General features: G+C 42.4%; 1 protein-coding gene across 1 annotated transcript in view; it reads right to left on the bottom strand.

Annotated features, from left to right (window-relative positions):
* Nucleotides 1-27983, bottom strand: part of NUAK1 (NUAK family kinase 1) — a 48492-nt gene that overhangs the window by 7178 nt on the left and 13331 nt on the right. Inside the window, exons 2-4 of the mRNA XM_059816393.1 lie at nt 16850-16970; nt 6350-6501; nt 4977-5042 (exon numbers count right to left, since the gene is read on the bottom strand). Coding sequence (XP_059672376.1) covers nt 4977-5042; nt 6350-6501; nt 16850-16970 — 339 coding nt within the window. The remainder of the gene's footprint in view (nt 1-4976; nt 5043-6349; nt 6502-16849; nt 16971-27983) is intronic.

The raw sequence follows: 27983 nt of genomic DNA, 5'->3' as shown, positions 1-27983 counted from the left end.
TAGATATAGATACTTTTATATTAGAAATATAACCTTTTTTAAAAAATATAATCCTCACAAAATTTTTAAAGTCATAGAGCAAATATGAGATTTCATGCTTCACCATCTCCTATTTTGATGTTCTGCTTGTGCAGGTGTTCCACTGACACTTTGGACTCATAATGTCCTGCTCAAAGAGCAGTTCATTCCTGTTCATTAATGTTAATTCATCTCACCATGTCCATTCATAGTTTGAATTCACTCAGTCCCCCAAACAGCGTATTATCAACCCACAGCAGAAAATTCAGTCCTTAAATAAATGTGGTTTGTAAAATCTTCATTGCATGGCTGGAATGTCATTGAAAACAGCTGGTGTACAACTGCAGTCTGCAAACATATTCTCATGGCTCAGATTGCACTTAATTGCCCTAAATTCCACTTTCTTATCAAGTCACCCTGTCCGGCTTGCAGGAAGTTGGTTTTAAGCCTTATGAAGTGTACCCTGTCAATCAGGGGAAGAATGGGATCATTTCAGTGTTAAAACTTCGTGCTGGTCATTAAGTTTTATTTTAGTTCAGGATGCAACTAAGACAAGGACAAACACTGCACAGTGTGATTCCTTAAGAAAATACATTCCCTTAACACCATGGAATGTATAAAATGCATGTGGATGTGCATGAATATATATATAGGGATACACATACCATTGTTCACATTAAGAAACTCTCAGACTTGGGCATTCATGTTTTCATTTTGTCCATTCAGGAAAAGAGTATTTATGTTACAGTCCACTCCCATACTCACAGACTGATGTTTATCAGCTTTTCCCATTAAAACTGTCATGCCCCCCAAACCAAGATTAATAGAAGCCAACATTACTTCATGTTCTTGGCACTTAAATGGAACTAAGGCATCAAGTCAAAAAAACTTCCTAAATTGGGAGGAGCGGGGAAGTGGACTTTTATTCCACTCGCTTCAGGAGGTGTATGTTTCATATTTACTGTTAGCTGTGACAAACCAGATGTAATTGATTGTTTAAGTGTGGACTATAAATTCCATGACGTTCACACTCATGGAAATTGTCAGGTTTATCCCACTTTAAAATCAATCTCTTTGTACTGTAGATAGATAGAGAAATAATTAGGTCTCTTAAAGCAAATGAAACGTATGTGCAGCGGGTGAGGCTTCAGCAAGGTAAATCCCAAATATATACGCTTATGAAACCCTCATGGATTTTTAGTGGTTAGTCTGATTGGTGACCCCTTACTGGCCCAAGAGAAAGTGCAGTTACTAGGATTACGTTATTATTACACTTGCATTTTTCTCTCCTTCTATCACTTCGGGGTTGATCAGACAGTTTACGTCAACCTCTGCTAGACATCTCTTTTAGGTGCAGTTCCCAGTCCAGGAGCCACCACAGCCCTACTGTGAACAAGGAGGCCCCCTCCATTGTGCCAGGCTGTGTGACAGAGGTGTCCCTGGGGGCAGGTTGTGGCATGGGGCATGGGCACGGTATTTGGATAGACCAGCAAAAGCCACTAATTCCTTGGCTGCTGCACGGGGCAGCAGTTTCTCACCATCTCCCTGCATGCAGTTTTGGGTATTTAGGCACTGGGGAGAGCTGCAGTGCTTGGGAACACGTGGCCCTCATCAGACCAAACTGCAGGAGCTACGGGAGAATGAAGACAGCTACACCCGCTGCTAGTTCTTCTAGTAAATTCATACCTACAATGAACCAAAAACTAGCATCCTCAGTCCTTTTAAAACTAATGAAGAGAAGAAGGCACCACTGCTTTAGGACTGCGCCCCACTGTTGACCTCCACAGACAGGCTAGCTCCCAGCAGAATCATTCACACTCAGGGTTTCTGCTAGACAGTTGAGTGCGTATCAAGGGAGTGAGGCAAGGTACTGTTTGATTAATTGGCTGGATGAATTCCTTGTATCCCATAGATCGGCGTGCATGTTGAGTCTCACAAGTGTTTAAAACTCCTTTTATTCACTAGCGTTTGCTGCATTTAGGGGTTTTAAGTAATAGTTTGCAGGAAATATTACCACATACACCAAGTCTCTGAAAAACATAATTATATCCCACAGATCAGATCACTTTCTTCCTCTCATCACCCTCCAACTGGCCTGTGGACCTGCAGAACTCTTCAAAACATGTAATTTTTTGTCAGCTTTCAGACACTGGTGTTTCCTAGTTGCTGTACTCCAACACATGACTCCATTTCCAGAGACTTTTACCCACTATCTCTCAAAAAAAAAGCTGATTATGTCTCCATACACTGCTTCATGACCTTCATTTAATTAGCTAAAATTTAAGAATGGTTTCCAAGTTAGTATAGAATCATGTAAAATGACTTGAGGGGTCTTTTAGCTCGGGATAATAATTTCTTATGGATTACTTGTCTTCTTTATTTTCTGTTCTAAAAGAATTGCTTAAGTTGCTATATATGGAACTATTTTTACAGTATCTTATTTTTTCTTCACATTACTATGACATGTTTGTGTATATCATAATGTATAGATCACTGGCTTCTTCAGAAACATGTATTTAATTGCACATTGCACCCAAGAACAAAGGGATTCCTTTCATTTTCTCATTCTTAAAATCAAACTGCCAATTTTGTAAGTGCTTTGTAATCCACTGAATGAAATATAAATACTGGCAAAGTACAGATAAGACTATCACTCCATTTCTAGAAAATACCTTCCACTGAGTATTTGAAGCCATCAGTCAATACCAAACCCCAAACAGCGTATTTCTCTTTTTCTGCCTCAATAAACAACAGATAAATACTCTCAGAATGAGGACCTTATAAATTTACTCCTAATAAATAATTTACAGCTCCATATGTGTTTCCTTGCCAACCGTTACTGTTTAGTGAAACAAAGAAAAAGTGGGAAGTAAAATTTTGTGCAGCATAGAAACCACAGTAACATATTCAAAGCTTCAGCATCAGGGAAATAGTACCATGTGCTTAACATCAAGTATTCAAAGCTGATCTTAGTCACGAGGTGTAAAAAAAGAGAGCGGGGAGAAAAAGGGAAACAATACAAAAAGTCATCTCTTGAAGTAACTCAAATTCAAACACTATTGACAGTAAGATGTATGAAATGCCAACTGCTTCCCAAGCTCGGTCTATTTTTTAGCTTCATTTTGACCCTTTGCAGAAATAGTTACCAGCGGACAACAAGGGAGCTTGCGAACACCTACCCATGCTGAGGCAGCCTTGCCTGCTCAGAGGCGTGCCTTAGGTTTGCAGAGAAGTAACTGAGGAAAGGCTGGAAATATGTAAAATACCTACAGGGGAGCTTAAACACAGCTCTGTTCAGGAAAGGGAAGCCTTCAGGAGAAAGATGTCAAAATGATTGGAAAGGATGTGGGGAGTTGCAGCTACCCAAATTTCTTCCACAGCAGTGCCACTCACTATGGCAGCTGAAAGGCATCTGTGGTTCTGAAGCCCCTAAGTCACCTCCATGGTCTGGAGGCAAACACAACACTACCCGTCCCTGCCCCATCCTCCCGCTCTCCCCGCAGGACGATTAGACTCCCATAAAGAAGAGAGGGGAGGGAGCGGAGCCTTCTGACAAAGCACAGCTCCTCGGAGGCTCGGGGAAGTGATTGGTTTTACATATGAGGACCACAGTGCGGAGATCCAGGCCACCACAGCTAGCAAATTCCCCGAATTCCTCTTTTCTCTCAAGAATTCTCTGATTAGCTGGGAAGATAGTTTGGCGTGTAATGCGGAAAGAAAGGCCATCCTGCCTGCGGAAGCGTGTTTCGTATACAATGTCCTAGAAAGGCTACTTTTTGTTTTCAGCTCTGCTGAGAACAGCTCAGGCTGCTGCAGCCAGTGTCCCTGTAGAAACAGGAGTGGGGAGGTTCGCTCTAACACTGGATGTTAGCAGCAAAATATTGCATTGGATGGGCCTTGTGTAAAAGCCTATTTTTAGAAACCACATATTTATGTGGCCTTAATCCACTAGTTGATCCAAGTTAGCTTCTGTCATCAGCATTACACAGATGGCAGCTACCATATGTTACTTTCCATTTCCATTGCACATCAGCTTAAAATGAAGACAATCTCTCCAGCGTGAAGCGCAGAAGGCAGTGTGTGCAGCTCCGTGGCTTTCATTGGAGGCAAAATGAAGATGCAGGCTATTTAGATACTTGGCTACACAGGGAGCTCCTCAATTGCTTTGCTAATTAGGCAAGGATGCCCAAGCGTCAGCAGAAACTCTTCAGCATCCCTCCCTGTTTGTTTGCCCATAGATGAGCGCACCCAGCCCCCCTCACATCCAGCTACCCAGGGAGGAACAAAGTTGAAAGTGAAACAGGTTCAGCCATCTGGAAACTGCACTCATCTCTGCATTATTTATCTTTGTGCTACAGCTATTAGGAAAAAAAAAAGAAGAAGGGAGAAAAGGTCACTCCCATGCTTTCACTGGGGAGAAATGACATGGAAATTACAGCACTGACATCACTATCCAAAGTATACGTTTGTGTCTGGAGTTCCAAAGCCATTTCCTAATGAAGCACATGTGCTTTACTAGGTTTATTTTGAAACTCTATTTGCTTATTTTCCAGCCATGATCAAAAGGACATTCAGAGTGTTCTGTAGGAGGCACTTGAACCCTGTAGACCAGGAGAGCTTCTTCCTAGCCCCAGCAGCAGCCAGCAATATAATTTGTTCAACAAACCCGACTGCACGAAATGCTCTGCTGTTTCCTACCAGTAAATAGATGCTGCTTTGGGAATCATGGCCCATGGGTGGTAGGACAGGACCCTCTCCCTCAAATTGTGCAAAGATTCATTTAGCGTGTATGACTCGTCACCAGTGGTGCTCCTTCCCCAACCTCCAAACCCCTGAGCCTCTTGCCAGATGCTGTTGCTTAGTAGCTGTTGCCATAACACTGGCTCTTCTAATATCTTGGATAAAAATGTTACAAAACATGCAAATCCATTCTGAGAAGTGGAGAAAAAGAATCCTACCTTAATATTAAAATTGTCATCAAGAAGGATGTTTTCCAATTTTAGGTCCCTGTGGACAACACCATTCTGAAACAAGGAAGAAAAAAACAGGGGGGAGAACATGAGAAAACATTGGGAAAATTAAAGGTGAGCTGGCAGGGTGGTCTTTGCATCTACATTTCAGGGCTGATTTCACTGTCATAACACTCACAGCCCAGTCACTAGTGACAGGCGATGTATTAGTCACTTGGTGTGTGGTTAAGGGAAGAATGACTGGAATCTGTCCTCCCACAAAGACTCTAAAACAGCAGGGGGGGTGGGGGGCTGGGGGGTGTCTTTTTGGAACTTAATTCCAGCCCGGATCCTGCCCCCACTGCGTGAAAGCAATATATTCTTCCCAGGCACCAGAAAACAATATCTGTCAATGACGTTAGTCCTTACAAAAGCCCTCGTTCCTCCAATGTGCAGCCACGTGGATCAGGGGAGTTATAATCCTAATGGACTGTAACTGTTAGGGATGGAAGCAAACAAACTGGCTTTAGGTCAGAGCCTTCTTTTAAGAAATTTGGTAAAAATTAACTGCACAGGGAAGGGTGCTGCAGCTTTTCAGTGCTGCACCATGAGGACTTTGAAAACCACCCTTGTTTATCAGAATTCAAGTGGAGATTAAAGTCCTTAAGAATTCAAATATAAAATTGTGTTAGCTGCTCATTGCCTTTAGCCTCATGGAAGTTTTGGCTCTATGCAGTTGGTTCATAAGCAAGAATAAAAGGTCCATGATGACAGCCAGTCAGCTACCTTGGGTTTAATTGCTTAAATTGTCATTCTAGTGGGTACCATGATGGATAAAGTCATTAGCAAAGGGTATCTTTCTAGTGCTCCTGCTGTATCTGGAAAAGTTACTTTTGCCTATCCAGAAGGAGTACATGCTAAAGCTCATACATGAACACTCATACCTTTCTCTTGGATTTTTTCTTTCATATATTTTATCTCCTATTCCAAAGCTGTTCACTTGCGTATTCAAATTGCAAACTATAATTTGTTTGAATGTATTAATATTAATGTTGTAGAAGCTCTATGGGATGCCTTTTCTAGTTTATGCTGTTAATATTTTTTTTTTTTAATGTCAGGAGAATTATTTCCAAGGCAAAAATGCAATGTGGGGCTAATGTAAGGGAGTGGCTGGTATCTGCCATAACACAGGAAAACATCCTTAGTCTTCAAAAACTGGCAGTGAATTACTGTAGCACTTTTAATGAAGATCTCCTATTGTACTGATATAATCACATGCTGTCGTACTTAATAATGAATGCTGTTGCCTCAGACATGCTTTGAAATACATGTCACTACTCAGCCTTGAAATAGCATTTTTTAATATCAAATCCTTTGCTCACCTTGTGGCAGTAATGTACAGCAGAGACTATTTGTCGAAAGAAGTGTCTTGTCTCTCTTTCACTCAAGCGCCGCCTCTCACTGATGTAATCATACAACTCTCCTTTACTTGCATACTCCATGATGATCACAATCTTATCCTTATTTTCAAACACTGCACAGGATAAAAGAAAAAAAAAGCCCCAGTTGATTCAATACATTTGAAAACTGACACTTTAAAGGGTGAAGAAGACTTAGGATGACTGAACACATCCTGTGTCATCACTGCAGCCTGGAGAGATGTACTACCAACCCCACTGCAAAAAGCAAGCTCCAAAGCTAAATTTTTCCAGAGGAAGATTACAACATTTCAGACCAAGAGAAGGAAGTTGACACTATCTTCTTCACTTTCATGTGGTTACATGAAAGAAGGTCTTTGCCTCTATAATACGGCGTCACAGGGTGGCAAAGTCAACTTGATCCTAATGAGTTGAGGTGGAAACTTGTGCCAGCAACATCTGAATACTAACCCCAACTCCAACAGGGACTGCCTCTTGAGGCCAAAGGACAGAAGGAAACAGGAGCTATTACATCATTTGGAAAGGGTTAATAGATGGCATAATAAACCCTGTCTTCAATGACTGGCTGATAGAGAATTGCCATTTGGCTTATACTGACTGTTGGTTGGCTTTCACCTACCATCAAAATCCAGCAAGTCAATTGATGCATGCGTCCTCTTCCAGCCCAACTCTGCAACAGCATGGTGGGCACAGACGCCTGAGCTAGCAGTGGCTGCAATGTCTCCGGAGTTGTACAGCTCTTGTCAGCATGGCTCTGCACCCCATCTCATGCACCCAACCCATCCTCAAGTTTACTTATCTCCTGCCTCCACCACATGTCCCATTCCATGCTGTAGATATGTCCTTTGCCACTTGCACAGAGTCGGCAGCAATGCTGAACTCCCACGTAAGCAGTGCAAGGAACATTCATCTAATACATGTCACAACTTGACTGTTCTTTGGGGCTGAGGATACCCTGTGCCACATGCTGTCAAGGACTTCCCTGGGAGTTGCAGATAACTAAACACTTAATCTAGTAAAGCAGGCTGTGAGTAGTCTTGAATTGCCCTGGCTGCTAAATAGTTTTTCCCTTCTGACACCAAAAATCCACTGCAACCCACTGGAAACTAACTGCACCTGCCATAAAAAAACACTGCTCATATTAAAACATGGTGATTTTCCTTTTCTTTTTATCTGTGGCAGCAGCCTGCTGAGGCCAGGTCATGCTGGCAGCAAAGCATCTGCAAATTAATGAGGTTATAGAGGTTATTACAAACGGATGCTAGTTTTGACCAGCCCTACTGGAATGATGCCTTCCTATATCTCTTTAGCAAAGCTCAGCCAGTAGTCCTTAGTGGTTTCTTTGAAAAAAAAAAAAAGCTTCAGCTTTTGCAGTGAAATGAGAAGCTGCCTCTGTCAACATGCAGATATTTGCTGCTCTTAGGCTTTGTCTCATGTCCTCTCACACCTTGTCACTCAAGTCTACAAGCCAAAGCCTCTGCAGTTCCCTCTAACACCCCTGAACTCCAGCCAAACAGCTCTGATAAAAGGGAGAGCGAACAGCCAGATAAAATTGGCCGCTTATTTGTCTGCTGGCCTCGCTGTACCCCAAAGCAGAGGCTCCTGCCAGTGATTACATCCTATGTGCATCCTCATTAGCAATAAATTTCGGAAACTGGAAGAGCCGTCTCTGGATGGATTATACTTACAGTATCCTCTCCAAGAATGACAGACTGATATTGTCTGGGAAAAACTGAACAGGCCCTGTGTCATATAGGCAAGTGCTGTGATGTGTTACCAATAAAGCCGTAATGCACACACGCATTTCTCTAAGCTTGGAAAGGGTTGTTAGATACAGGGTTGTTCAAGAAGGCAAAAAGAAATAGTTTTGGTAAGCTTAGACAAATCACTAAAAATGCTCTTATTTAAGAGATTTGATTTAAAAAAAAACAAAACAAAACAAAACAAAAATCCCAATCCTCCCTCCCCCAGGAAACCAGCTGGTTCAGAGGTAGGGGTTATTATATTGTGCACATATAGGTGAAGTCGCCACATGGCACCACTGATCTCAATGGACTCTCATGGGAGTGCACACTCCAAGTAGTAGGACCGAAGACCACCCGGTGCTCAGGGGGGGATGTTTGAATTTAGGAGAGCATAAATCACTGTTCCAAATTTTGAATTTTTGTCACAAAACCACACTACAATCAGAATTGAACAGCAATTTATCTCTTCACCAAGGAGCAGAGGTGAATGGAGAATCTTTTTTTTTCCAGGGAAGTGGGAGGTATTTTTTTACAACGACATCATTTCAGTTTAGAGCACCTCCATCGTATCAGCTGAATCTCATGAGAAGGCGTGCAGCTACTTTCATGCAGAGAGGGAACTGAACAGTGGACAAAAACGTCTTGAATGAGAGCTGCCACCGAAGGATGAGGGAGTGGAAAGGCAGTAGGATTTACGTCTATACACACACACAATCTTAAAAGAGGAATTTAGTGGTCAAAACAATCAGACATGTGACAAGGTGGTATTCTGGCAAGTCTCAGACTATCAGCCATGTACACTACTAATTTTCACAGCAGCAGTTAGGATGCCAGGCAGACTTCATACAGACACTTCTGAATTTCCCTTCTGAGCACAGTTTGTAGTTTTATAAACATACACTCCAAGAAAGCATTGTGGCCAGCGGCTGGGGGAAGAGAGAGAGGCATTAATTAAAGGCTGGATTGACTTACTGCAAATAATAACGTGGTAATAAATATACTGCTCTGTTAACACCTGGGCCATAACCTGCGGGCTGATCATGGACGGGTTGCCTCCATATAGCTTCTGGGACTGCTTGGTTCACTCTTTGTTTTTGTTGCAGATGATTTATTACCTGCCATCGTACTGCATATTCATTCCGAAACTCGCCCCCACCTAGAAGTGTGCCTGAACTCTGGCTGCAGCTACTGCTGACAGAGAAGTACAGCTTTGGCAGAATACTGTGCCCCAGGAACGCCCCGCAGCTTGCAACTGATGGGATGGCCATGTAGTACAAGCCTGCTCCTCAACCCTGACCAAGGTCAAGGGAAGGAGGGAGGTTATGTATAAGAAAGGTGGGGCTGCTCTTGCTTCTTTCAAAGCATCAATACTCTGCAAACAGTTGGCCAAATAAGATAAGTGGAGAACTGTCAGTATCAAGACCCAGACGTGGTAGCAGGAGAGATAGTCTGTCAATCACAAATCAAGAGATGGGGGTTGCTTAGATATGAGGCATGAGCTCCACGTATTAGAGGAGACAGCAGCAGGAAAAATGCTTGCTACGAGCTGTGTGTCATTTATTTCTGGGCCACTGTGTTTATTTCCACCACTCTATAAGCTGAGTTACACTGAGAAAGCTGCAGCAAGACCTCAGTGTGGTGGGAGGGCTGCTGCACTATCTTAGCCATAACAGTCAAGTGGTGCAAGGTAATGGTTGCAAAACAATAGCACTCCTTTGCAGACAGATCCTGCAGGATGAAGGATTGACTTCTGAAACGGCTACACTTCCACCTGGCCACAGGGGAGGAGGGAGGGACAGCACTGTGAGAGCACATCAGGAACCAGGGAGCAGGAATGGGATGTACCACAAGGTGTGAGGAACAACGTGATTGTATCCCCCAGAGATGAGCAAGAGTACTGTGTTAATGTACTAAGACATAGGTCGCTGCAACGAGGAGAAACAGCATTTTCCAGTGGGCTACAAGGTTGGGCTTGGTCTGTTCACCCCGAGAGCCTTAGCAGAGGCTAAGAGCAGCATTCTACCCAAGCAGCAAAGGGTGCTTAAGATGCAATGGTCAAAGAAAGATTTCAAACAGCTTTTCTTTAAACTCCCCACTTAATTCTAATGTGTTTGTTTGTTTGTTTGTTTTAAAATGACAGAAAGTTAGTTCTGTACTTCTAGGCTGATAATTGAAACCAAATCTGCTGGCTTCAGACCTCATTGAAGAATATAAATGTGATACTAGGAAAGAACTTTGCTTCTCACTACCAAAGACACATCTGAGACAAAGTACATTTTGTAACATCAACAATCTGTCTCTTTCACAGGCTGTTCTACTACAGCAATAATTCTTGGATATAATCTCTCCACTTATCTATATTCAGAGGCCGTGAAATGATGAACTCAGCTTTTATCTACAGCTTTCCATTTTCCAAATAGCACTGGTTCTGTAGGGACCTCTTGCTGATCAGCACTCTTTCTTTTCTTTTCAACCCTACTGCTAAATTCTTCCCTTTAGCTACAACGAAGTCACCTCCACTGAAACTTCATGGGACAAGTTTGACACTGGATGAACATACTCACTCTCTCTCTTAAATGCTAAGATGGACTTCACCCTAAAAGTGTTGAAAGCCCACATGGGCACGGTTTTGCAAACATCAGTCAGAAAGATTTAATAGTACATTGTACATGTCTCTATTAGGACAGTTTGCTTTGAACTTCCTTACTACCAAATTCAAAAAACAAAACAAAGCAGAAGGCTTTTGCCCTTCCTCCAAGCTTACAGGATGCTAAAGTCAGAGCGAGTGCCAAGGGGGGTGAATTTTTTTTTGCCCCCTTAATGGAGAACCTCTTTGTGGGCTGATTCCATTTGGTTTACATGTAACCCTGGGGTAAGGATTTTAGTTTGTTAGTTTAAGAGGGGCAGCCAATCTCTTCGCACTGGAACCATTTGAATTCTCCTCATGCCTTTGCTCTCTATCAGAGCAATCTCCTAAATTAGTTCCAGTATGTTGACATTCCTTCCATCTGGTGTCTTTCCATTCAGCGGTATTTTTATTACTCTCCTAACAGCCGCAGACAGAAGTACCTTTCCACTGCTACAAAATGCTCTTTTATTAAAGGTCAGCCAAATCAAAAGAACAAGCAAGTTTGTTTTTAATTTTGGAGATGCAGACTAGAATAACCTTTTCATTCAGAAAAGTCATGTATGACCCAATTACCTCACTTGTGTAATAAGGCTCGAATTATTCTTCAAAAAGACATGCGAGTACTGAAAAGTGGTTTTTACCTTAGAAATTCAGCCCGATGCATCTTCTGCATTCTTGACTGCTGTGAAAGCCTTACAGCCCCTTGGCGTATTTTTTATTTTGGTTTTTTTTTATTATTATTATTTTATGACTGGTTTTTTAATAGAGCATACAGCAGACATGAAAATATCCAAGGTCCAATGTAGAAAACCACTTGTGTGCATCTGCATAAATTTATGCATATGCTTAATAATAATTGAAGATAGTGAGATATAAAGTATGCATTTTAAAGCTAAGCTTGTGTTAAATTGTTTTCCTGAATTATGGCCCTATTCAGTCAAACTGCATCCCTTCTTAAATTAAAGGAATGTAGTTAAGATCCTGCAATAATCATTTTAAATCAGACAGCATGCTAGAATTTACTCCCCAGTAAGGTTATTAAATCAGAATGAGAGCCATTTTCCTTGCCGGGGTTGTTTCTCAGAGAATGAGACTGAGGATATGCAGATTTTGATGGTCTACTCTTTAAAAAGGGAGGAAAAATGAGAGTTGCTAATTCAGCCACAATAACATGTTACACTAATTGTCTTTTGTTTCAGCAAAGAATACCAGAGCTAATTTCCCTTTTTTTTTTTTTAAATTATGATTACAAACTGCTGAGAAACTTCAGACAAGCAAACATTTACATTGCAGTGGGAGGACTGTGTAAATGGAAAGATAGAAATAAATTTCATCATTGCTTGCAATCATTTTGACATCTGAATGGGACCTGTCAGCGATCTCACACATTTGCTTTCATGTCATGTCCGACAAAGTGTTGTTTAGGCGATCACCCTGAATGACAGGAAATTCATAAAGGTGGGGTATGGTAACTAAAGAGTTAAGTTTGTTTATACTTGTTTCATTACTATTGCCAGACTCTCAAAACATTACTTTATGTTCTTGGACATTATCAACTGAAAACAATGGGAATAAAGCACTCGAAGGTCAAAAGCCTACATAATTAGAGGAAATCAATTAGAAATGTGGTTAAATAGCATCACTGCTGAAGTACTTTCTCTCGGCTACATAAAAAAATAAAAAAAATCATTCCAGTTTTCCAACTTTCATCATTCTTGTTTAAAGCCCAATCGTCCACATGACGCTTTAAGGGACTTTTGACTTTTTCAGGTGTTTTGCAGGCAGAAGGGATGAAGTCATTAGGCACCAAAGTTTCTTTTGATTATGTCTGAAAACCAGGAGATAGCAGAGGCGGGGACAGCGGCTGGGACTGCCTCCCCAGCACTGTCAGCCTGAGAAACATAACTCTGTTCTGCCCACACACAGAACCACCGATGGTGTGAGCTGCCACCTGGGTCCCTGGCTGCCTGCCCCATCCAGGGGTGCGCATCATAGCCTACGGCGGAGGACACTTGCCTGAGCTGGTGCTGCTGGAGGGGACGCAGTTTGTCAGCAATGGCTCGCGTCCGTGCACCTTGCCAGCTGCCACCCAGACAGATTTTTGGCAACGCGGCTGCTTTCGCTGACGACGCGATGACTTGACTGACCCAACTCAAGGAGCCCTGCATTGGAGACAGGCCATTATGTCTCTGAAACACCAAGCGTGCATTTGCTTTTTGCTGCCTGAAGTCTGGCACAAAGTATGAGCTTGAACATGTATTTGGCAAGTAAGAGGAGTATCATGAAATACTATGCTACCACCATTACACACTGTCAGATCTTCTTCCGTTGCCTTTGGGATGTGGACGTACAGAAGAGATGAACCAGTTTCCTGATTAACCAAAGGATGCAACCTAGCTCAAGTCATTGTGGACTGGTAGATATATAATGTAGAATCTTTGTGCTTTTTCTTAAGAGTACCAAAAATGCAACCTAAAAAAAAAAAAGTCAGAAGTCCCTCTTACACAGGAAATCCATTTTTTGGTGCCTTGTTGCTGTGAAGGGTCCAGCACTGTTCTAAGCATCCTGGCCCCAATCCAGCAAAGCCCTTCTGCACATGCTTTCCTTCAGTTACTTGTTCACGTTAATGCCATCGCGTTCCACGGGCACAAATTGTGATCCTAATATTTATTCATTCTTCAGGGAATATCTTCATTAAACTATTTCTACAAACATGTTAGCTAATAATCTGTTCATTTTTAAGTGCATTTTGCAAATGAGTGGACTTTTCTATATGGTTATGCTGACCAAGGACAACTCTTCCAGCACAGAAACACTCACGTAGGCACTGTATTTCACACTACAAAAACTCAAGACCTCACTCCTGAACGTACCAAGCATAACTTCACTCTCATAATTGGTCCAACACATGTTTAAATGTTTGCAGAATCAGGCCTGATGCTCTTTCCCTGGTTTAACTTTTATAAAGTATTGCCAGATGACACAGATTTTGTACTCAGGCTACCCCTGGAAAAATATGGTTGCTCTCAAAGGCTTTATTATCAAATCCTGGAGTTTTCAAGGCAAAAAAGAAATAGGGCAGGGGAAGGGCGGGAAGCAGACAGACAGATGAATGGACAGAGGCGTTATTCTATAAATTAAAATTTATGTGCTGAAATCAGAACACTGCTAGCAAAGCCAGCTTCATTTATCCAGTCCCTTTCAAGGAGTTTCAAGTCACTTGAAAGAGCACTTCCCTTGCAGCCGCACTCGACAGATTGCCAATTACAGCCCTGCTGAGAGGATGGAATTTCTTTGGAGTCACAACTGTACGTCTGCCCTCGCAGCAATGGGCAAGGTACATGGCTTTCGATTAGGTTACAAAAAAATCTCTCTAAACTAGAAAGCTTTGCTTCCACACATCTGAATTTGCTCTGTATCAAAAAAAAAAGATAAGGTTGTGTTTACATCAAGTTGACAAATTCAGAGGTTAATTGCTTTTAAGTAGGCAGGTCAAAAGGATACCTAAACAAGGATCCTACTTAAGGAAAACACATGTTTGTAAATGCAGTACAAAGAGTTTTCAAAGACAGTACGGGGAGACACAGCTTTGTCCATGCTTGGAGATCTGGGCAACCTGGCACCAACAGAAAGCGCTGTCAGACATGCAGTGAAACCTGCAGTAAAAATTAGTGAGAAAGGAGAAAAATATCTGTGGGGTGGCTTCAATTTGAAAGTTAAGCATATGATCTAAGTTAGTCAGCTAGACTCCATCTATAGCCAACAGGAGCCTCCAGTATGTCATTTATCCCACCTATCTGAAAAAATATCTCCCAGGAGGGAGCAAACCACCCTGTGTAGATACTGATCTCTCTTGACTAGAGAGGAAAACTAGACTTCCAGTGTACACCAACTGCCTAAATGTTGGATGGCTTAAATTTGGTGAGATTAAGCCCTTTACTGAGGATTGAATAACTTCAACATTTTGTGTCAGAAGACAGCAGTATTATCACTCTTTATGCATCACTGAAGAGATTAGCCACGTGTTTAAAATCCAACTTCAAGAGGATACAAATACTTCAGTCCTAGATGTAGTCCCTTAACTTCACTACAAGTGCCCTTCAGCTTAAAATGAAACACACGCTTAAGGATCCCTGAGCTCACATGCCTTATCTCTGGGCAGTACGTAACTGCTCCTCTGGATTCAGATGTGCAACCACACGTCTTCCCAATATCTAAGTTACAGCATTGGCTGCTAAAGGCCAAATACCGACTCTGACTGCTTGGAAAGGCTGGATGAGCTGTATAGCTGCTATAGCTCTGCTCTATGTCACTCCTTCCAATGGACTACAGTCCAGCCAAGAAGCTGACTTCCACTGCCCATCACTTCAGGCCAGGAATTAAACATAAGAAGCCATGAAAGGCTGCTCTGCTTTCTAGAAAAAGAAAAGGAAACAAACCAGTAACAGAATGGAAAACTTCCCAGAAACAAGAGAAAAAACTGCCTCCAGGTTTGTCACCACAAAGTGCTGCTGCTTGTTGACAGACCAGACGAGAACCACATCACCTGCTGTAGGCGCTCGCCCTCCTGCAGACAGGATGAACCCTCCATTGCAGAGCTTGACAGGCTCTGCTGCAGAAGCACTGCTCCTCCCTCCACGGGGCCAGAGGGGAAAGTTTTGCTCCCACGGGGCTTTATTGTCTGCTTCTTAAAAATGCTGTAATCTTTTTAACTTTTACAAATGTTTTAACTCAGTAAAAACTATTTAAAGTAAGGATGAGAAGGGCAATTGGTCAAAGGACCGCAGCATGCTTAATCTTTTTTCTTTCTGAGTTCTCGTGCACATTTGAAATAACTTTTGTTCCATTTGCAACCCACATGCTGACACAGCATCCCTCCCCTTTTCTGTTCCCAGATCCTGTTATGAGTTTATTCAATAAAAAGACAGATATTCATCTCTTTTCAAGTACAAGAACATGCTTTTGAATAACTCAATATGCGATACTGTAACAGTACTCCAAGTCAGCTTGTTTCAATCAGTCGTATCAACTCTCAGAGCAGAGCTGCCATATACATATCATCACCTTACGCATTTACCTCACGGGTATGTAAATACAAAGGGCTAAATTTGGGCTGCCTGTTCTGCACCCAGGGAAAGAGGTGATCCCTGGGGACGAGGCTGCCCAACCCAGGTCCCTCCAAACCTCTGGAACGCACACCCCGGGTCCGCCTTGCGGCCGCCCTCTTCACAGCTACAGACCTCTCAGCCTGTGTCTTTTAGCACGTACCCGGCCCGAACACCCCAGCTAAAGCTGGGATGTTACTTGAGGAAGGAAGGAAGGAGGAGGAGATTTTACTGCAGAGTGACACTCTATAAATATATAAACAAACAAACAGGCAGATCAGGGAGGAATGCCCCTGGCTTCCTGCTCCTTGCTGTAAGACCAGGGAGCAGCTCCCGGAGGCAGGAATTAGCAGGCTTCCCGCCTGTGTCCCAGGAAGAAAGGAGTTAGAGGGGGAAGACAGGATGAGGAAACAGGAACGGATAAGCCAGCGACCAGACTGACAGGAAATGGTGCAGAGATGGATAGGAAGTGGATGCTGGGATTCAGGGGAAAAAAGCAGCGATGACAGAACCAGCAAGACTAACCAGCAGGTAAGGGAGGACCAAAGGCCTAGAGCAGACGAGACTGGTCTTTTGCAGTCCAGGGAAAATAAAGCATACAAGGACTGGTTTAGAAGCTGGGGACATAAGCGGACATCAGGCTCGTGCATGAGTGAGGACGAAATTAAACTGAGCTGTCCAACGGGAGCAAGGAGGTGAGATGATACATGCAACAATTTCCCACCTGCCATGGACAGGACACAACGCTCAAGTCACACATGAAGAAGCTCCTCCAGACAAAGGGTTATGCATCTGTGAAACACTGGTGGTTCAGGGGGAAGGTAGTGCTCAAAACAGTCTCTTTGGTAAGTGATGGGTTACACTAGGAGTAGGGGTTTGTTTGGTGCATGATCTCAAGAAACATGAATATCAGGTCTGCAAGAACGTAACAGAGCAGTCAGGGAGGAGAATCACATTCACTAACCTTCATATATGGTGATGATATGAGGGTGGCTGAGGGATGACATGATCTCAATCTCTCGTCTGATGTGAACCATATCTTGTTCATCCTTAATTTTGTCCTTACGAATGGATTTTATTGCAACCTATAAATTCAGGAAATCAAGCATTATTCTTGGAACTGAACAGATGCATATAATCCATTAAAGAGAGTTCAAAAAATAAATACAGATGTTAGATGTTGGCAGAGCGTGGAATGACCAAAACAAAGCTTTAGAATACAAACCTCCATGCCCCAGCTCCTTCATTTTATAGCAATAAATACACTCTCCTTACAGTAATGGGTGACATGAAGTTTTAGGGTCTTCAGGTCTTAGGACTTCACTGAGGGGGAAAACAGCATCTTTTGGAAAGATCTCTGTGTTAGCCTAAGTACTCTCCATCTGAGGCAAATGGCAAAACTCCCAAAAGATTTTGATGGGAAGTACATTTGCTTAGACATGATTGCATCTGACAATTTCAAACAGAAGCTTTGGAGACAATTCCTCTGAAATAAGGTTGAGATCTCTGATGGAATGGAAGCAGGGAATCCAGGGTGCCAATTACAAATTTATATTTGTCCATGTTAATACACAGAAGATCACATTTAACACAGGTTGCTCCACGGTTCTCTAAAGCAGGCAAACTGCTCAGGAGTTATGACTTATTGAAAAATCAGAAGAAATAAATATTTGAAATTCACATCTAAACTCATCCTCATATAAACCCAAGGCTTTCAGGTCCTACACAGCACTTATGCAATCACTGCAAAACCATATCCTTCCTGCATCCTTCCTCAATCAGCAACCTCTTTTCAAGCACATCGTGTGACTGGGTATCTTTCCAAAAGGCAGGGTGGGAACAGAGGAAGTGATAGCTGAACTTGCAAATTATAACAGCCCTTGTGAGTGTGTGTATATCTGCTGCCTGTGAAAAAAGGGCTTATCTGAACAACGCCATAAATAATCGTGGAGGTCAGCTCATGCCCTACGAGAAATGCAGAAGCCAACAATGGAGAGAAGCTGGTGGGAGAGGGAAGGTGAGGACATTGTGCATACTGAATGGCAGCACAGCCTTTATTATACTCAATATTTACCCTGCTTTATTTTTGTAAGCCAGAGTTCAACGAATAAATTACCAGCTACTTTAAAATCAACAATAAGTCTTTGAAAAACATCACTGACCTGCTGAGATGACCACTCTTTTATGGGTAAACAACACTTTTGTCATTCTATGCAGCCAACTACTGCGGACCTCTCCTGGGAAAACATTTGTAAACCTGTGATTTATGCGATTTCCCCAGTTCCTTCAGAAAAAAATAATATCACTGCCTACTGCAGTAATTGCAAGTGGCATGACTGGTATTGTTTTCATTATATGGTGTAGCATCGAGGATATTGAAGAAAGAAGGGAAAAACTTACAATATTATAAAATTGAAATGTACATAAACAGGAGCTAGTATAAAGGATCAGGTTTCCTACAAAGCCTTCAACTCTGAAAAGCAACATTGTTCAAAAAAGCATTAAGCTCATGCCCCATCCCCTCGAATTCTGAAAGCTTTCAGCACATGCTTAAAATTAAGCTCATGCTCAAGTGCTACCCCACTTTGGGACAGCAGAAGAAAAACCAGAACTCAAACCAGGGACAAACCGATGCGCATGTCAAAAACCAAAGAACTATTTTCTTGCTCTTGACACAAACATTTGGTATAAAGATTTTAAAAGTAACAACATATCTATGGTCTTATATGGCACATATTTCTAGAAAAGGTAGTACAACAGATTTTAATTGAATGAGTGATCAAGATAATCTCCAAGTAATTCTAGAGATGGAGAAGGCAACTAACATTAAAGATGAGGTTGGATTTTTCCCCCTTCCCATGTTTGCACTGGGACAGGCTGCAAATGCAAATACACCCTGTATACAAGAAGGATGTGGGTGGCTCTTGGAGCAGCATGTGCATTCCTGCAAGAAATAAATATAGACATGGGTAAAAACACATTTTTTATTAAAAGACAGGCTTGTACTTGGCTCTGAGGAAGAATTTAAGAAGGGTTTCATTGTCAAATATACAACAGGGAGCAAATTCTTCACCATTCATGGCTGGTAAAGTAATAACGGCACCCCAGAGGGCATGCCAATCTCCTACTAACTTGACTCTGTGCTTCACAGACAGGACTTTTGTAAGTCTACACATAATTACTGCAAATGGCCTCCGTGGAATAATTGCATATGTGAAAACATATATTTTTAGATACAAAAATGCAAATGTGATTGAAAAGCGTGGTGGCACTCTGTAAATATATGTTTGGATTAATCTTCAAATGCAAACAGATGTGTTGCCTGGGAACATATTTTTCAACAGGACCAGAAAGTTTACAGTCTCACAACCTGCGCTGAAAAGTTGTTAAGGCACGTAGGAGCCTCAATTTATGAAGGCTATTCCTAAAAGTTTAACCAAATTTTGAAGATGGTACTTAAACTCTCCTGAAAACATCACTTCCCAGTTGCAGGGGTAGAATTCAGCAGCCCAGCCGAAGTACTTGGGATTTTGTCAGTGACATCCAGGCTGCAAGATCTCATCCCAACATAAGGAGAGAACGCATGCCAAACATATCTCTCGGCTTTTAATATTCAAGACTTTCTCTTCCCTCCCTCAGCTACTTCAGATCACAGTGACCAGCATTTAGAAACAGGGAAAGACACCCAGCAGGTGTGAACTATCTTAACTCCCGTGGTGTCAATGGATCCTGCTAAGCATCCACCTGTCCGTGCTCAGACCATACCCTGCAATCCTGACAAACGGCAAGGCGGCTGTGGAGGAGACAATGCCCCTTAGCCAGGGCACAGTACGTTACCAGTACGAGCACTCTGTAGCAGAGCAAGGCCTCAAACACTCCCATGTACTAACAAAATAATATCACTGCCTATTTGCATAGCAAACGAGCATGCTCAAAGCACAGCACAGCTATTTATTAATTACACCTTGGGAGGCAAGTAGTGAAAAAGCACTATTCATCCACTTTTAGGAGATGAGGAAATTGAAACAGAAAGCTGACATGACTCCTAAAGGAAACGAGGACAGCAGCATCTCAGAAATTGCTGCCTGCCTCTCCCTCCCAAACTGTGCAACACATCACAGGAGTGCCTTGCTCAACAAGCCATCCCATTACTAAAGGCTGACTTCTGATACCTTTCCCCATGTTCAACTGATATTTCTCCCCTCAAAAAGAGCCTCAGGAAAGTGAAAGGTTTGAACACATCTCAAATATTTTTTACCCTGTGCCATGTGCCTGGTGGCCTGCACGATTCCCAAGTGGACAGGCTCCACATCTCAGAGGCTATCAAGAGTGCACAGCCTTGCCAGTGACCTGGTCCAAAATGCTAAAGAGCAAGCGATTGTTGTCAGCAGAGTCACTGTCAGAGGCGGCATCCCAAAGCAGGATTAGCAGAGCAGCAGGACAGCGTTCGCTCCAGCTCTTCTCCTCTAAGTAAGGGATTTCTGCCAGCCAAACGTCTTTCACCTGCATCAGTCTGCTCAGACCATGTCAGCAAGGGTACTTGGGCTTAAGTCTACTGATGTGAAAAAAACACCACAAACAAGAAAGCAGTCCAGGGTTTTCTTTTTTAGTATTTCATGGAAACGTTATGAGTCAGGATCACATTTTAGGTATTTATTATGTATTTCATTGTTTTCATCTCTCTGAGCAAAGAAAGATCCCTAGCTGTATGTTATGGTATCAGGCTGTAAAATAAGTCTCTCTTCCAGGTAGTCTAAAATACCAATAATGGAATTTCTTTCATGAAATTTATTTTACTCAGAAACATATTTCAGAAAATACATTTTCAAAGTGTGCTTATGCTTTTAACACCGGAGCTGGCTCTGTTTTTCAAAACCCCACTTACAGGACTGCTGCCAGATATGGCACATGATGAACCTGAACAACGTAAGCCTAATAAGAAATAATCTCGACTCAGAAATACCTTATGAAAGAACTTGTTTGTTCATTCTTTAGGTCCTTTTCTTTCTTGCTTGCCTGCTTACTTTCCTTGCTTTCTCTGAAAGCAACAGCTCCACTGTGTGCAACATCAAAATTTATTAAGGGTCACAGCCTATGAATCAAGAGAAGGGCAAATGCAACATGCTTTTTTATATCAGCTACATTAACTATTCCAAATACTCCAGCTCGAGATCTGCAAAGAAAGTGCTGTTAGTCCCTTCGGTACTCTCAGAACACTCTACTTATACCCCTACCACACCATCTCAATATATTTTACTGGCTTTAAGACTTAGCTAGTTTAATTATAGTATTTTTAGTAACTTTACTAGTGGAGGAATTTGTATTTTCCTAGCTTCTTGTCTTAATGAGAATTTCAGATAACTCCAAGACCTTGCACTCAGACAGAGTAACATATCAGATTCTTAATAATGAAATCTAAAGCCTCTCACCCCAACAAAACAGGTTCAAGTTCACCCAAAGCCCCTACAGACACAGTATCCAATCTGGCAAAACACTTTAGCACTTGCCTAACTTCACACATGTGAGCAGCCCATTAGCTTTCATGGGATAGCTCACACATGTAAAATTAAATACATGCATAAGCACCTAGGTCACAGCTCAAAACTAGGCTATGCAATGGACCCTCCAGGGATCTATACTGGCTGTACGCCCCAGTAACATCTTTGTTATGTCTTCTGCGGTTCTGATGGCAACATGGTCCCACACACAGGGCTAGAGGGGGAGAAAGGAGCACCAGAGATGGACTGAAATGACCTCCACCCGTGCTGCCCATTCTGGTACCAGCCTCTGCTCAGAAGCAGGTAGAAAGAATACCCTCCCCAAAATGTATGGCACAGGGGAGAGAAAGCAGAGGGTTGTGGACTTCTAATATTGGCAGGCATTTCCAAACGGCTCTGCACTAGCACAGCCCCCCACTTCTCTGCTGCTCTGCCTTCCAGAAGCAGATAGGAGAGAGGGAGCACAGCTTTTGGCTTCCCATCCCTCCATGAGTCAGCTTGCAGAGTTTGCTGGGCAGGAAGTATGGAGAAATAAACTGCTCTCTTCAAGGCTGCAATAAATTACCTGTCTGTATTTGCTGGAAAGAGGATTTATACTCACTCTCTGAACTGGTGTAGAGAGATTATTAAGTATTTTCCACCACACTTCATGCTTCTTTGCTTTTGTTTGGTACAAATAACTTGACTTGAACTATAAATACTTCAAAAAGATGACAGTTGCAAAGGTTTCTGTACATTCAGTCCTATCGGTAAGAGAAATGTCTCTGCTCCTTTATGAGCTTCTCGGCTGCTGGGCAGAGCAAAGAGGGTGGAATTTTCTCTTTACAGAGGCAGATCAAGACCACTGAATACAGAAAAATATCTCAAAATATCTGGCAAAGGGCATGGCAGGCAGTAGGTGCCCATTTCCATACCAAATCTGTGTCTGCTGAGTCACTGCTGGCATCATCATTTATGGGATGAGCAACAAAGCTGTATTTTCATCAAAGCATAAAGCTGTTTTTCTTGATTTCAGGAAATTTGCCTCATGTCCAGCCGAGGTGTGTGAATATAAACAAAGGCAGAATTAGCCACAGCGCAGAAAGTCACAGATTTTTAAGTCAGCTAGTGCTGTAACTGAGACTGACCACCTGAATGCCACAAACCTCTGAACCTTCCCCAGCAATTTCTGCATGCAGTACATTCAGTCCCATTGAAAACAATCTTCCACTCTTTATTATCTATCAAGGCTATTTTTAGGACCGTGGCGAGATATGAACAAACTGCTTTTTTTCCACCGTGGGGGCTGTGACTTTTAAGCTGGTTCCAGTGCTTGTGCATACCACCCGTGCTCGAGCAAATTCCAATGGGCTCTTGCAATACTATGGTGGACAGTTGGGAAAATGACATCAGGACAGAGAGTGCAGGCCCCCAAGGAAGGGAAACCAGCTTGCTGCTGGTGGGAGATATGTCAGAAATGCAGCTTAAAGAAAATTATTAAAAACAATTTTCTTTGGGTGAAGAGGGAGGAGAGAGTAAGCACATAAACCTCTCCTTTCCGAAAGCTGTGAGCTGAGGCCATCCCCACCCAGCAATGGGAAGTGGGTGAGCCCAGCCCGTTTCACAGCTCTGCTTCCTTTCTTTGAGACTCTGAGGTGGGAAGTGCAATGCGCCAAGTGCCAACAGGGGTGGGGAGGTAAAGAATAGGTGGATCAACCAGGGGGGAAGAGAAAGGGAGAGCAGAGGATGTTTGGGGGTGGGGAGAGAAAAGGCACATTGTTCTTTCTCCAACTCCACGGAGCTGAGTAAGAAAGAATAAAGTCTGGCACCGTATTATGTTTTTTCCAGGGGAGTCTCTGCCTATGGCTCTTGGCCCAGACATCACCAACACAAGAGGAAGAGAAACAAAGCTATGAAATTGGGTGGTCCCTGAGGTTGCTGCAATCAAATGATAAGGAGGGGGATGCTGATAATGCAGTTGCATTTAAATAACACTTCCAGAGGTTGCACAAAGGAGAGAAAGGAAAGGCAGGGGATGGGCTGAATAACTGTCTCTCCGGCCTCTGGACCTTCCAGGTGGAAAGAAGGAGCCATGGACAGATATCCCTACAGGGAAGCATCCAGGGGGTTCTGCAAAGGTATCCTCATGCAGACTTCTTCTTGTAAGCCTCTTCCCACATGATTATTTCTTTGCTGTGTTCATTTGCTGGGGAAAAAAAAAAAAGCTATCTTGAGACTCCAATTCCAGGCCAAATGCAATAATAAACAGCATGATGCAGGATGTGCAATTCTAAGAACAAGCTTCTGCACGGTCATAAAAAACACCTCATGCACTCGCTGAAAAGTTGGACAAAAGGCCGCTGTGAGTTGAAGCAAAATTAGTGCCTGGCGCTGTGCATTTTGCTAACACATCTCTGAGAGTTCTCTTTCAGAGAGAGAGTAAGGTTGACACAATGCCATTGTTTTGGAGACTGTTAACTTTTCAGATCCTAAAAGCCAGATCATCTCCATGGTGATACTGCTTGGGAGACAAGCGTGCAACAAAATCCTTATTAATTATTTATCAACGGCCCAACTCTATTGTTTGATATGTTGGCAAACTATGCAGTAATCAGGGGAGTTGCTCGAAGCCGTAACCGGTGCCATCTGCACCCAGTGAGACTCTGCTGATGTAAATCTCAGGGCTTCTGCCCATTACTGTGTCCCCTGGCATGTTTGTTCGTGTTACGGATGTTAGCAAAGACAAACGGCTGTTATTGTTGTTGCGAGCCAGCAGCTGCACACATAAAGGGCAAGGATGCACATGCCGTGATGCACCTTTTAAGTTCATTTGCTTTTAAGAGGCAAGGGTATTTTTTACAGCTGCCTCACTCTGTATGGTAAAAGCCTACAGCAAACATCTGCGCCGCTCTGCTTCACTCCCCTCTTCCCAATGTATCACATAAAAAAGATTATATTTCTAAAATCCAAAGCTGATTTACTGCCACTCTATCACTCACTACCTGTAGAGAAACTCACTCTTGCACCAAGGCACTAGAAGTCCCAAGTCAGTGTGATAAATGTTAAATCAAAATTTTGTTTGCATAAGCTGAGGCACAATGTGTCAGTGCCTCTTGGAGAACCAGGGTACGATTACCTCATTTTTAATTTTCCTTTTCTGGTTCTGCTGCACATAGTTGCTGTTATCATATGATTCATCAAGCAAAGAGGAATTAACTAATCACAAATACTAGGCAACAGGGTTACATCTTCTTTCTAGTTCCCCGTTTATTCACAGAGAAAAACACCTGTGGAACCAAATTTTAATGAGCAGTAGAAGGCACCAGATGAACACATTTATTCTGTACATATACAAAGTGGGTGCCAGGAGGAACACATACAACACCCTTCCTCCACTTCGTTCCTCACCCCTGCATATGGTGCCTGTTAACAGGATTTGTGAGCGCATTTCCTCAGTAACTACTGCCTTACTGGAAAATTTACATCCCTTCATTGTTTGGTACCCACTATTCTCAGCTATGTATATGAAGCCCAGCATATTCACACCATGCATCCTCTGACAAATTTACCTGGCAGACCTTTCTCCATTTAACACTGAGAATCCTGGCCTCAAGTCATCCTTACTACCAGATGGATCTTACAGCTCTGTATTAATCATTGCAGGACTTATTTACCATTAGGAATAAAAAAAAAGCATCCATCTGGTTTAGCATAGATCTGATTTCCAATAGCATTTAAAAACATAAGTTAGCAACCTGGTTATTGACTCTTCATTGTGAGGCAGTGAATCTTGAAAACAGGGAGAAGGGAGGGCTGCAGAATTCAGAAATGGACAGTTCACTGATACATGTCAGAAATGTACCAAAAAACTTCTCCCTTCCCAAAATAAAAGTTTTTCATACAGCATTACTGAAATCCCAAGTCGTAGGACTCTTCAGTTTTAGAAGAAAGATCCTGCAAGTAATCACCATCCCTAGCAGTAACGAAGTGTTTCCCATAGTGCTGCTTCAAGTTGCCCCTTCTCACCCCTCCCCACTGTCCCAATAGCATACTACGGCAAATCTACATCCACTTCAATCCTCCCTGATACAGAGTGAAACAAATTTGCCCTGGTAGCAGCAGAGGTTGCAAAGGATTTGCTGAAAAGCAGAGATCTGACAAGACGAAGTTATTAAAGGTGTTTGCAGCCGTGGCCTGCCAGGACTGGAGCCCAAGGCTGGCATCCTGGGAGAGTCCCGGTCACGTGCAGACTTCACCTTCCTGGAGAAAAGAGTGGGACTGCTTACATTTTTTCTAAGTCACTTCTAAATGTAACTCCCTATCCTTCTGAATATCCAAAGATGCAATATCTAATATTTTAAAATGCCTATAACTCAGCCTGCAAAACAAGAGGCTTATAAACTAGTTCTGAAGGACTAAAGAAAAGGGAAAAAAAAGGTCCAAGTTGAAGTTTGGGGCTGTCATGCACAGATCGATGGAAGACCATCTCTTTTCCAAAGTCTAATAACTCACAAATATCCCATCCAACTACCTTCAAGCTTTCAAGGGAAGTTCACATTTTGGCACATAAGAAATTATATCTGGAAAGAAACTGGGGTAGGGGATTTCCCTGATGCAATGGAGGTTCATAACTGTAATTAAAAGAAAAAAAAAGTTTTACAATCTCAACTACGGATCGTTCCTCCTTCATAGACGTTAACGAGCACTGAATGCCACATTCACTGAAAAGATGAAAACTGCCTTTACAGTTAACTTCTGGTGAAGTTGCCAAGCAGATGTTTATTTTTGGCTTCTACATTTACTAAAGCCAAATGCTACACTGAATTGGGATTTCACAAAGTCTAACTGCTTTTCTTCCAGGTTACAATTTTGTTGGAACCAAAAAGGAAAAAGAAAAGGAGAGGGGGGAAAAAAGCAGAAACCCCCCCCGACTTCACTTTTAAGTAGGAAAAAACCTGGTAGCATCTGTTTCTATCATGTCTGTTTATATCATAGTTTAAATAAGGTTAGAACTGTGCAATCATTATTGATCAACTTCCAAACACAGCACAGCTCCATCCAGCACATGTGCAAAAGAGGAAAAGTCACTGGAAGCGAATCCTGTGTCAGTCAGTCTTTTTTAACTTCTGCAAGTCTGTGTGCAGACTGTTTAGCACTAATTAAATTACTGGCAAGTCAGGTTAAAGAGGAGTGAAAGAATTCACAAGCCCCAAGTTTACTGTTCTCAGTGTTACATGGGTGTTACGGATTCCTCCTCCAAAAACTGGAAGATAGATTTCACATTAATTTTGAGGCTTGATCTCACCACTACCACAGCTGCTGATGTAATGCAAAATGCTAACCTGGGGCAGCAGAGAGGGACTTCAGTTCAGCGTTGTTTTTCACCGTGAATAAGCAGTGAACCACACTGAAGTAATCCTCCGAAGCAGGAGTGCATGCTGTTCAAGGCATTGATTTGGGGATGAAACGCAAAACCAAGATCCTGGCTACTTCGTTAGAAAAAGCCTTTTATTACTTTCTTAAGAAGAGAGGTATAAAGCCCTGGTGCCTGGGTCTAGTTCCAGTTCGAAAATTACACAGTCTCCTGTAATTCCTCCCAATAATTTAAACTGGGGGTTATTCACAGCCTCTAAGCAACTGCTGCAAACTAGTGCAATGTGCTGCTAAATAATTGCTAAATAACAGTAACCTCAGCAGTTACCAGAGTCTCTAAAGTGATTTTGCACATGTTTAGGTGAAAGGTGCTATATCAGTGCAAGGCTGTAATTCACATTAAACAAGGAAGGGTGCTGGACATTGTTTAAACTCTTTCTTAGAACTAGTTTCTTTCTTAGAACTAGAAGCCACCTGACAGCGCATTTTCATTCATTGGTACATTCTGCTTGAGGAAGTTGTGGGTAAATAAATGTAACTCAGACCATCCTCTCTCTTTCACAAAAGTTTCTATGAGTTCAGAGAAGCCTTGGAACCGCTGAGAACTCTGCAAGTCTTTACAATGCCTCTTCTGCCACAACAGCAAAGTCACCTGGTATTGTACGGCTCTTAATTTTGCTCCGCTGGTTCAGCAGTCCTTCAAAGAAAAAAGGAAGTGCTATTTCACCATGAGAATTACAATAGTACAAGGAAAACTTGGGAGGAGTCTTTCTTCTTTTGAAGAAATGTCCATACCTTCAGGCACCACAACACTCATTAAAACCCAACACCACACTGCTTGACCACCTCAAATTCCTAATTAACCCAGTGGAATTTTGAAGTGTGGAGAGATTTTAAAGTTGAGTTTATAAAGTTTAGGCTTTTAGATGAACGTTGATGAGCAAGGATTCATTGCACAAGGATGGTGGGCCATAGAGATTATATCACGGAAGGTACACAGATGTGTGTAAACAGCACAGTTGGAAGCGTTAATGACACAGAACTATCAGAAGCACCTATACCTAGTATATTTTTCTAAACAGACCTGAGGTGGATCAAAAGAGAAACTCCACTTCCTGGTGGGAATCTAGTGAACCATAAACCCACATCCTAGCTGGAAAAACACTCTTGGAAAACAAAAAGATTGGCAATCATGTATATCAAAGCCTCACCCAGGTTATTTTGCTCCAGGGCTTGGAGATCACTTTG

Source organism: Gavia stellata, chromosome 4, assembly GCF_030936135.1.
Source record: "Gavia stellata isolate bGavSte3 chromosome 4, bGavSte3.hap2, whole genome shotgun sequence".
Classification (NCBI taxonomy): domain Eukaryota; kingdom Metazoa; phylum Chordata; class Aves; order Gaviiformes; family Gaviidae; genus Gavia; species Gavia stellata.
The sequence above is the reverse complement of the archived record's forward strand: the minus strand, read 5'-3'. Positions and strand labels throughout refer to the sequence as shown.